The sequence below is a fragment of the Protopterus annectens genome, chromosome 9.part0, assembly GCF_019279795.1.
Source record: "Protopterus annectens isolate FY-2018-M chromosome 9.part0, PAN1.0, whole genome shotgun sequence".
Lineage (NCBI taxonomy): Eukaryota > Metazoa > Chordata > Ceratodontiformes > Protopteridae > Protopterus > Protopterus annectens.
The window spans coordinates 1,487,824,487-1,487,836,986 of record NC_056743.1 but is presented as its reverse complement, the minus strand read 5'-3'; the positions used below and the strand labels follow the sequence as shown (position 1 = coordinate 1,487,836,986).

Below are 12,500 nucleotides of genomic sequence, written 5' to 3'. Positions count from 1 at the left end.
AATAAGAAGTGTATTCATTCATTTTTTTTAACTGTATTTAGTATCCATATTGTAGGGCAGTACATATGTCATTAGTGGTGACGGCACACAGAAAATTAGTAAGTGATAAATATGTAAGAGATGAATGTTATGCTCTGCAATTAGCTTCATGCAAAAAGCAGAAGTATACAAAAACAAGCCATAGAAAACACAGTCATAAACTGATTATACAAATATTAGAATATAGAAAACACAGCAGTAACCACTGAGGGCTGTAATCATACTTAACAAACAAACTGTACTAACCAACAAAAGTCTAACCGCATATCTTGGAAACTTGGAGAACAGTTGACACAATAATGTCACCGTTGAAGCTATCAGGACTGCGGAATAGCCCTGAGTAAGCATATTCATGCAGATGAGAAGTCATCAGTCACTGTTGTGTCAGCATATACGAGAATAAGTGTCAAGAAATCTGTCTGACAGGAGGAGAATGAAGCACAGTGTGTTTGTGATGTGATTCCATTACATGGAAGTAGATAAATGAAATGAATCTCCACAGTCGTCCTGTTTGTAGAAAGCATCATGTAGCACTAACTAGTGATTGCAGAGTCCCAGAATGGTTATAGAAACATAGGTAACAGGAGGCAAGAGGGTTATTAGAAATTATTGTGTTATAAACTAGGAGAATCATAGACAGCATATTCCACTTTAGCAGTAAGAAGCCAGAAAATGTCATCCTGCTGTTAGTAGCAGAGCACCCTTCTGTGGCTGCTAAAGCAAGACAATAGGATATTGTTTTTATTAATCACAGCCCATGTCTCTCAGTGACTCTTAGCAATTTTAGGTGGTATATATTTATTATATACTATTATGCATTGTATAGCTGCAAGTCGTAGACAGACAGAAATCAAGTACATTGTTATTCTGTAACTGTACTCTAGCATAACATCTGTATTATTCATCACTTTGTAGAAATGTTTTTTTTAAGCATAAGGGGATTAAAAGTTGTCTGGAAACAAATAAAAAGTCAGTGAGGTGAGTACTACATCAGTGCCACTGTCAGTGTCATACTAGGCAAACTAATCCTTGCCAGATAGCCAGTCTTCAGGGCATGCTTTCCATAAATGTAGCTTGATTGTTTAACAGGTCTTATAATACATTGAAACTAAGCAAATAGTAGCCTGTTGTTTTACTGAGTATAACGCTCATGTCATTCTTACAGCATGTGACCTTTAACCTTTGCCAGATGTTCCTATGTAATGTACAGTTCAGAGTCCAAGAACTGGTCATTACAGCAAATGACATGATTTTGTAAGCATAAATGGACTTGTATTTGGTTAAAACTATGCTCTGTAGAAGCCGCTTATGTTGAGATGAAAATGTTTAACAAAATTTGCCTAACAATAATATAGCTGGACTCTGAATTCTACATTCATATTATTTCACTATGGAGTTAATATATTTAAGCAAGTGGGTTGCAGGAATTAAGTCCCTCATGTACACAGTTATGAAGGCTTGCTGTACCTGCAAAAAGAGATGTTAGTAGTGTTTTATCTGGTAGTTTAAACATTTTGCTTTCATTTTGCATTCAACAGGTTCTTATTGTAGATCTGATTTTCTGATATTTTTATAAAGAGTGCTACCTTAGTAGGGTTTCATGTAGACTGCCATGGTCAGTATACTGACCTCTTTAAAGTCAGACAATATGCTGATGCAAACTTTACTCATGTCTACTGAAGCCCTTTCTTTAAAGGAGCAGGTGAACATCATATTCTGTATATCTCACAGTGATTAGCAGATATCACATTTGTGCTGGCTGTTTTCGGGGTGTGCAATAAGATTTCAGTTGCTTTCTGAAACAAAAACAGATTTTGATGTAGTGTTATCTTTCATTTCATTGCACATTTGCATTAGTGCATGATATTTTGTTAGCCTGCAGATTGCCACTCACTTTGATTAACAGTCCTTTATCAGCATTAAAGAAACTCAGTTACATCAGTTCATTTCTAAGGCACACTTGCATCTCCCACCCAAAATTTAAAAAAATGTGATTTTTTATTTTTATTTTGTTGTAAATTATTCTTCTTTAACCTGCAGTTCTAAGGGTGTACATTGCTGTTATATTGCCTGGAAAAAATATTTATTAGTGATACAGACTGTAGGACTTTATATTTTGGGTTGTACTTTGCTGTTCGATGTGTGTGTCAATATTCCATAGCAGAATGATCTTCATAGAGACATAATCTGGAATATAGAGATATTTTATGTTTTTGCAAAATATTTTATGAGAATGTAGAAGGTTCTCAATAGCAATACTTCATATATAATAAGTAGTTTATTGTATGTCATTATTGCATAGATTATTTAATTAGACTGCATTTTAGACAAGCATCCTTTAAAGTTTAAGCATGCTGTGAATTGTTTTTGTACAATTTTTAGCAATGGAATGTGTTCTTTAGAAAGCAATGCTCACTCTCACAGTTTTGATTTCCTAGTGTATTCAGAAAATGATTTCAGGATTCTTAGATCCTATGAATTCAAAAGGAACCTGAAATGCTGAACTTGTGACCTGGCATAGTTTCCTTATCAGGATCAGTTTAAAACTCCTTTTTTAACTGTAGTGAAGAAAACAATTTTTAGTCTACCTTCTCCCTAAAGTTCTTAGGAAAAACGTATTGTGTTTACAATGTATACTATGTTTAAAATGTATCTTAATGTGTTCAATATTTTGAGTACACTACATTGCGGGTTTTCAGTCAAATGAAAGTAAAACATTTTCCCATTTTCTACATGAGGTTGAGGTGTCATGTCAACTGTCTCTCGATTCAGTGCCACTGTCCTGCCATCTTCATCCCTCATGCCTGACTGTCACAGATCTTCTCTCACACAATCCAATCAATTTTTACAAAATCTTCTTCACCAGACTGTCTTCTGCTTATGTGCCAGGACCACCCAGGACCACCGCAATCTGTTCTTTTTGACCTTTTCTGTAATTAGAGCTAGTTTGACTTCTGTTCTTATATGCACATTTCTTCATCTGTCCCACAGACTGCATCCTACCACCCTTATCAGGCACTTCATGTCTATCACCTCTAGTTGTCTCAACTGCTCTGCCTTTACTGCCAAGGTTTCTGTACCACACAGTACCACACAGTAATACTGGTTGCACCACTGTTTGAACACCTTACTTTTCAGCCTCTTTGGTATTCGTCTGTCATACACTACCACAACACTCTGTGCCAGTTGGCTGCAGCCCCTCTGATTCTAGCTTTCACCTCCTCATTCAGACTTTCAGTGTCCTCATCCACCCCCTCCCAGATACCTGAAGCTGCTAACCTGCTCTGCTATTACGTTAATCCTCGTTTTCTTCTGATCCCCACCATGTCCTGCCATTACAACTGTCTTATCTCTGCTCAGTTTCATTCCATCAGCCTTCAGGTTTGCATTCCATTCCCCTATCATTTGCTGAAGTTCTTGTGCAGGGTCTCCCTGTACTGCCACATCATCTGCATACAGCACCTTTGTTGTCCTGTCCCCTCCAACCTCTTTGCTGAATCAGTCCATCACTAGTATGAACTGCAGTGGGCTCAGAGCTGAACCCTGGTGTACACCCACTCCCACTGGGAACCCCTCTGTGAGAACCAACACTGTATGCACATGAGTCATTGGGTCCTTGTATCAAGCCTGCATTAATTCTTCCAGCATTTCTGAGACTTTGAGGCACCACTTGGGACCTTGTCATATGCCTTCTCCAAGGCTAGGAATGGCCAGTTGGACTCTTTCCTCATCTCTCTAGCTTCTTCTCAACTATCTGACTCACTGCAAACATGGGGTAATTTGTGCTGCATCCTGATCTGAATCCAAACTGCTCACTTCCCTTCTTATTTTCTACTAGTCTGTGTGTTTGTTTGTTAGTCACCCCTGCCACAACTTGCATGCAGTGTGACAGGAGTTTGATACCTTACTACTGACCACAGTTATGAATGCCCAGTTTGTTCTTCAACACAGGCACTAGTATCCTTATTCTGCAGTCATCTGGGATACACCTTTCTTTCCATACTGCAATGATTTCTTTGAGTCATTTCCCTGCTATCTTACCCTATATCTTTCTCATACCTGCTGTGAGCTCATCTAAGCCTACTGCTTTCCCTGACGTCATCTTCCTTAGTGCTGTTCTTACTACTTCTATGGTGGGCTTCTCCTCTTCTTTCATCATAGGCTGTGTTTGGGTCAGTACAGCTTCTGTGGGGTTTCTTCATTTAAAAGCTGCTTGAAGTACTCCTTCCATCTGCCATTGATGTCCTGTGGACTGGTGAGTAGGTTGTTGCTGGCATCCCTTATATCTTCCTTATCTTTCTGTTTTTGCCTGGCAACCTGATATAGTTTCTTTGTACCATCTACTGACTCATATTCTAGAAGTTGGTAGAGTGCCTCAGATGCCCTGTTCTTTGCTATTGCAATTCTTCTCTTAGCCTGTTTATTAGCCAACCAGTATTCCTTCCCAGTTTTGTCTGTCTTTTCTATCTCCCACTTTATCCTACATTCTTTCTTTTTTTTTTTTTTGACGACTTTCTGGACTTCTGCTTTTCATCACCAGCTTTCCTCATATATCTTTCTTCCATATCAGGCTTGGCCACATATCTGTTTAGTAGTCCTTACACATGCAGTTGTAAGATGCTGACATTCTTCTTCATCTCCACCTATTTCCTCTTCTTCTCGAGGTATTAGAACCCTGAATAATTCCTTGAACTGTTGTGCTTTCTCTACAGTCAACTCCCAGGTCTTCAGCCTGGTCTCTGTTAACCTTATAAGCTTCTCTGACCACTGCTTGCAGCTCATTGTGGCAACCAGTGGTTTAAACCATGGGCCCACTGTTTCACTTGGGATGACTGCAATAGCTGAATATACCCTATTGTCCCTTCCTTACTAGGAGGAAGTCTACCTGAGTTGCATGCTTACCTCTCTTGTATATCGACTTGTGACTCTCTCTCTTACTGAACCATATTTTAACCAGCATCAAGTCAGTTGCCAGACAGACGTCTAGCATGGCCTCTCCTTTATTCCTCTTTCCCTGCCCATGCCAACCTAGGCAGTCCTCATATCCTGTTCTGTCTGTCCTAATAAGAAGCTGTGACGAGTGAAAGCTCTCATCTTTTGTTTTTACTTAATACGCTGTGGGCTAAACAAGCAATACCTGGTTGAATCTTGTTTTCTTAAGGTGATCTTTAACATAGCTATTACATTAGTATTTATGACAGTGGTTTATTTTAGCACATCACATGCTGATACCCTTCCTGTATAACTAATTTTCCCTTTTTCTTGGTTTGTTGTTTCATAAGGAATGTGTTTACTACTCTTAATGCTGGAAAACTACATTTCCTTTGTACTAAGTTTCATTCTCTCGCTCTCTCTCTCTCTGTCTTTATATGTATATATACTATAGGTGTGGAAAGATATGTCTAGAACTACAGTTTTTGAATGAGCTGTATACATTTCTACTTTATTTTGACTGTTCAAACCATATTCTGTAAGTTAATTACGTCTAACACCAACAGCTTTTAAGAGACTTGTACTCTTTGCTGTTGAATATGCAGAAATAACATGAACAACTTGCTCAAAGGGTATGTTTTGAGTCTGGGACCCAGTTTAACAATGTAACTGGTCAGTAGAAGAGCATATAACTAATACTATATTGTACACTAAAGTCAAGCAACATAACCAAATGAAATAGTGATGGCATACATATTTAATGTAGCCCAAAGAAGTTTAATAATATAGTTGTTTCATATCATAAACTATGGTGTCTCATAAACCGGTGTCTCTAACTTCCGAAAAAAAAAAACAGTTAATTTATATCACAGTGGGATGAATGCAGTCTGGAGTTGAATTGTACAAAAGCATTGACTGGAATTAACAAATTATTCTTCCCAGATTTACTCTGTTATACCTAATCTAAGTTAATGTCTGCCATAGGTTGGCTGTTAATTAACATATTCATTTTTCCTTCTTTGTCTCCTCTTGTGAAGGACTGAAACAAAAATTTAAACATGAATACTGATACAAATCAGATTTCTTTTGCCTGGTTAAAATGTGTCCATTTAAAACTCAAATATTGTTGGTTTAGACCCTGCAAATTAGTTTAATAGTATGTATGCATTATAACATTGTTTTCTTGAGCACCAGCAGCAAGACACATTGCTTTCCTGATTGGTTTAATTTTACAGGGAAACAAAGAGTACATTGATGGGTGACTGTTGTCTCCAGCCTGTGACTGCTTTATATCAATGCAATATGGATTCAAGCAGTACAAATCCAGCTGTGAGCAAATCTGCTGATTATGGCCAGGTCTACTAAGAGCAAAAAGAAGTCTCAGGAGTCTTCATTCTTGACCTTCCAATGCCCCTGTTCAGCACAGAATTGCTTGTTTCAGCTCTGTCTGCTTGCTTCAGAGTAAAACATACAAGTGACTAAAATTAGCCGATTAACACTGCACACCCTGTAGTGGTCACCACCTGCATTTCAACAAGCAGGTTAAGCTGTAAAAAATGTTTCATGATACTCCAATTCCACCTCCCCCAAAAAGGCATGTAAAGGGAGTGCAGTAAACATGCACCCTAAGGTTTCATTAATATATTTAGAACAGCACTTGAATTATACTCAATATAGATTGCTGCATACTGTGAAATGCGGTTTGTGCTTAGTTATGTTACTCAAAACTCATGTGAATTGTTACTATGTTTCTTTATGTATAAAGAATTTTTGAGAGTTGATAACGAATTGTCATTTCAGCTTCAGTATTTCCTTTTGCTAAAGCACATTGATAAATAACAGATTCTAAGTATCTTTGTTCTTTTTGTTCTCCAAGGCACCTTAATAATGAACATGCGCTGGACGACAGAAGTACTGCACAGTGTCGAGTTCAAATGCAAGTTGTACAACAGTTAGAAATCCAGGTAGGGTGACATGCATGATATGGCATTATACTGTAAGCTGTGTAAAGGGAATATGAGCTATAGTATGGGATTGTATGGAATCTTTGGGTTGTTTGTGTAGTCTGTGAACTTTTTACTGAAATTTTGTTTAAAATTATTTTGATCCTTGAATCATGGCATTACTGTGAAAATGCCATTGAATTTTTAACCCATATTTTTACTGCTTCATAGTCTCTTGCTTTATAAATATTTTTACAGTGTAACATGTTGCAACATTTTAGACATAACCAGGGTATCACGGTGCTCCTCAAACATCAGAATGCTGAGCAGCCAAAACACAAACATTAATGCCTGAAATGGAAGAGCAAAAAATTATACTGAAATTAAATATACTAACTCTAGGGACACACAAACTCAAAGAAAGGGCAAAAAACCTTGAATTATTCAACAGATGATCTAATAAACTTTGACCATTATATAATTCAACAAACTGTACCATCGATAAAATAGAGCAGAGTTTCGGCATACACTTTACAGTGACAGCCATTGTTCTCAGTGAAGTCCTTGCTTTTTTTTTTTTTTTTTTTGTGAATGAATGGAAGAGAGAAATATTTCTGAATGCTGGATGTAAGACTACATGAATTCAAAAGGTTTGCATTTTATCATTTATCTGAAATTCCATACCTTAGATAATGTTGTGATTTTCTTAAAGGATGGTTACATGATTACGTGAAATTCGAAAATTGGATGCATTTTGTCTTGTTTTTTTTTATGCCCATAGTAGCCCTTCAATTGACTTTTAATCTTTGTACTAATTTCTTCCCCCACTGCCTGGTCTTGACCACATTACCAGCAGCAGAGAGACTTCAGCCGAGGCGACCAGTTATCTGCAGGTGGTCGTGATTTTTTTAAAATGTGTTTTACCTAGTCCACCTTATATACCCAGGCCTGGCTTGCAGTGATGTCATTATAGAGCATGCCATGAATCATCTGCCAATGTATTTCACAGTCAGCTGAAGCAGAACTGGAATCCTTGGTTTCCACTGTGGGTTGTAGTTTTTACCGAACAGAATTGACTTCTGTTCTCAGAGGACAGGTGAGCCACAAAAATTGCTGCTCATTCTCACTCTCAGCTAACTCCTCAGAGATCTCATTTTACCTTGGGAGACAAAGAAGATGTGAATTTTTGGAGATTTACCGCTATCACCTTTCTGTCCCATATATGCTAAATTCCCCAAAATTACTTACCGAGGAACAACTTTTTAGTTTTTTGTCAGACTTGGTTTGATTTTGTTGTAGTGTATATTTTCTCAGTGAAACCATTCTGTTCTGAAAGTAGTTTTATTCTGCCATCTTTGTACACTATCAACTATATGTGTATCTACTTTATGGTAAAAGCTGCAATACTGGTCATAGTAAACTAGATTGTTCCGTGCCTTCTCTCTATTCATTAGAAAAAATTACATCAATCTTTGTTTACACTACCCTTAGCTGTCAGTATTTTACCTTTCCCTAATTTCTGAGTATTCCCTTCATTTATGAGATTAAAATAAAGCAAGGGATATTATTTGGAATTTGCAGGTGATAGAAAATTTGACCAAAGTTTTACTGCACTGCGCATTACTGAGATACTGCCTAAATCCCCTTCTTTTTATTGTGATATATATGGTTTATTTCCTTTTCATATTTTCTCAGATGACAATCATATCCTACTAGAAGAATTAAAATAATTACACAATTGCCCGATGCAGTACATATTTTTTAACTTCATTGGTATTGAAACTATGCACTTTTCCATATGAGGTCCATTGTCCCTTATTTTAGCTGTTCATAATTATCAGTCAAGTTGTTGTTTTTAAAATGCTACACCAGCAAGAACATGTTATTCTTTCTTTACCCTCTAGACCTATTGGATACAAGTGGCTATTTTCAGAGTTGACACAGGAGCACAGTCTGTTTAAGTAGCTTGTCCAGAGTTATGCAGGAGACATATAAAGGCAGAGGGAATCAAACCCAGGACAGAGATAATTAATATCTCATAACCAAATCATCTGCACTAACTGCCAGACTGCTTCCACAAGCAGTGCTGTTATACACAAGATGGCTTAATCAAATTATGGTTAGTAGCATTTATTTGCTTTTGTTTCAGCACACACACACACACACACACACACACACACACACACACACACACACACACACACACACACACACAGACACACACACAGACACACACCCACACACACACACAGACACACACACACACACACACACACACACACACACAGACACACACACAGACACACACACACACACACACACACACACACACACACACACACACACACACACACACACACACACACACACACACACACACACACACACACACACACAGCATATGAAAATGGGCAAAGTTTTGGCTATATGCAGATGAGCCCTTGCAGTCTTAGATGAGGAGAATACAGCAATGGCTTAATTTTCAGCATCATAAACAAGCCTTCAGTATCCTATTTATTTATTTTATTTTGTGTGTTTTGTTTTTCCAGGAACCCATGATGCTCTGAAACTGTAGACAGAAATCCAACTAATAGAAGTCAAACTCATTCCATCTCATGTTCTCAGTGTTGTTCTAAAATAACTTTTCAGCAAATCTAAACACAATGTGTGCTCCCAGAGAAGCAGATTTAAGACCTTGTATAAAAAGCATTACTTGAACCAACACATTTAGCTATTCATAAAATTGTTTTGAAGCAGACCATAAACAAAACCTGGCTTATCTAACAGTACTGACAGGTGTATCAGCTGCATATAGTGTCATGTGACAGGCCTTCTAACTTGTATTCTTTGCTTAACCACCCTTGATTTATAAACACTGCCTGTCCCCAGTTTAATCAACTTCCACCATATATAAATGTCATACATATGGGTGGGTTTCTACAGTGAGTTGTAAATAGATATCAATTAATGTTTTTGAAACAGTTCTACAGTGTAAATAGTGTACGCTGAATAATACTTTCCAGCCATGCAAGAAAACAGTTTGTTTTGGCTTAGTCAAAATTTCCTGCTGTTCCCTAAAATAAACATTTCTGTGCTACGGTTTTAATTTAGTGAAGGTATCAGTTCAAAGGGAAAATGTTTCTCAGACACATTCTTTGCCCATGTCTCTGTAGACATTACAGTCACTTTAATAAAGGCTGTTTATTCCTTCCCTTAATTATGATGTCAGATTCATTCATGCACTGGATGTCTGTCAACTCTGACGCTTTCTGTTGTGGAAAAAAAGTAGTTTGAAGAGTATTGGGGCATCAAAGATGTATCTGCTTGGACAGTCAAACTCACCAGCAGCCTTTTATGAAACTTTCAAAGTCCTTGACGTTACAGCTCAGCCATGCCAATCACCGTTTGCTTATAGAACGGCATATATTATGCAGTATATGCCAGCACACATCACTGTCAAGTGGAAAATCCGTTCTCAGCTTGTTCTTTAAGTTATTGCACATGATTCCTTCTTTATGAGCCTAGCCAAAGCTTTGGATATAAACACATTTTTTCTAATTAATATCGATGCATTTCCTAATATGCATGAGGATTCAGAAATGCTTTCAATTCCTAATATGCATGAGGATTCAGAAATGCTTTCAGAACCTTCACTGTTTCATTATAATACAAAATGTTTCATGGATATAACTCTTTCTTTAATTATAGTTATATTAAGTCTGCAGACTACTGTATTTTGAGTACAGAATGCATGTTCTTTAGTAGTGTGCTTCAACTAGATTTGACTAGTTTTAGTGCAAATAAGTCAAAATGCTGATGCAGAGGCTTTGTTTGACTGCAAAGCCAGAAACAAGGGTTCAGGCCGCTGGCCAGCATTTGAGATAGGCATGATCATCTGCCATTTCTCCTTTCTGGGGGTGAAGGTCTGGCATATACATACGTAGATAGATAGATAGATAGATAGATAGATAGATAGATAGATAGATAGATAGACAGATAGACTGACAGTTGTAGATATGGACACATAGCTGTATATGTTGTATTAATGGCTACCAATGGAGGCTGCATGTAACAGCAGGAGCTGACCTAACTGGGAAGGATGGAGAACTCATTATACTTTGTGATGTTCTCTTGGGAAGAAAATAAAAAAGTGAGGTGGAAGATTTGATCCATCTGTAGTGAGCTTGTGATCTTCTGCCGGGGTACTAGTTCCTGCCTTTCTGAGTCACTATCACCCATGAGCCACTTTAGGAGGCATGCTAACATCCAAGGCCACAGTCCATGAAAGTATTAAGTCCCTGCTATTAGTGAAGCAGAGCAAACTATCATCCTGAATTGTGTGGCTTGTCTAAGAATTGCTTTGAGGAGACATAGAAGCGGTTGTGAAAAAGTCATAATTTCACCATAATCAAGACCTTGAACTAGGGATGCATCTGCCAAAAAGTATAAAGCATATCAAGTTGAAAAAATACAGAAGCATTTTTAAAAGTAATAGTTGGAACTTATATTTAAAATCTTAACAAAGAAAGAGATTATTTGAGGTCTTTAATGTTGATGTTACATTCTTCTGTTTCTGATCCCTTCTTTTCCTAACCTAATTTTCATCTATTGCTATGCATTGATATAGCTTATTCTGTGACACAGTAGAGATACATAAAGATATATAAAGCAATGTTAGCCATTATTTTTTGTTGGTACCCTGTCTAAGAATGTATTGAAATAATTGTGTTCAGTATACAGAGAAAATATTTTATTAGCTAAATTTTGAACGGTGAGAAACATACACTTGACTTCTCTTAAAAGTCATGCAGTTGTGACAGTACTGCACACATTCCAAATGGAAGTAATTTTAACAGAACAAGTATTGGACTCCTGGCTGTTTTATAAAGCTGTTTTAAAACTCTATAAAGGTACCTAATTCTTGTTTATTAGTTGGTCAATTAAGTTTTGTAAGTTACTGGATCATAATATGGTCTGTTGATTGTTTAAGTTTGTTAGTAAAACATCTGTTTTTCAGAAAATAGCTTTATATTAGTGTTTATTTTATTAGCTGGTTATGTCTGTACTACTTGGCATTCAGTTCCAGTCTGCTTTTCTTTAATTACTCTGTGGTTTTGTAAGCATTCTAGCAGTTCTACCTCTAACTTTTTAATCTCCTGAGCATACAGTATAAGTACAAATACATTTTAAAATGTCTGCCTCACAGGAACATCCCTTGACATACAGTGACATAACACCATAGCTTTTTATTACTGTCCACATTTCACTCTAGAACTTTTAAGTGACAGCTTTTTATAGAGATGACTTTATTTCTTTCATGGTAAACAAGTCGATATTTAGTACGTTTAAAATTCTCACTTTTCTGCTCCTTTAAGAAACGGCATTCGTTATCCTGTGTCTAATGTGACAAAGTTTGTGGTGGCAAGTCCCCTGCATTTAAGCAACTGCAGAATTTGAAGAATTTTCTTAATAAATGAAATACCTTATTTGTTGCATTAGAGATGAGTAAGACATTATCATAAAACAACTCACTCTACAACAGATAATATTTCTACCAAATTCTTTCTTGGGGAAACTGAGATTTAT

The 12,500-nt window shown here is 37.0% G+C and overlaps 1 protein-coding gene across 10 annotated transcripts in view; it reads left to right on the top strand.

The window, feature by feature from the left end:
• FOXP2 (forkhead box P2) overlaps positions 1 to 12,500 on the top strand; it is a 756,067-nt gene that overhangs the window by 651,399 nt on the left and 92,168 nt on the right. For all 10 annotated transcript variants that reach the window (XM_044084429.1, XM_044084433.1, XM_044084432.1 and 7 more), the window contains one exon: positions 6,848 to 6,935. In XM_044084429.1, coding sequence (XP_043940364.1) covers positions 6,848 to 6,935 — 88 coding nt within the window. The remainder of the gene's footprint in view (positions 1 to 6,847; positions 6,936 to 12,500) is intronic.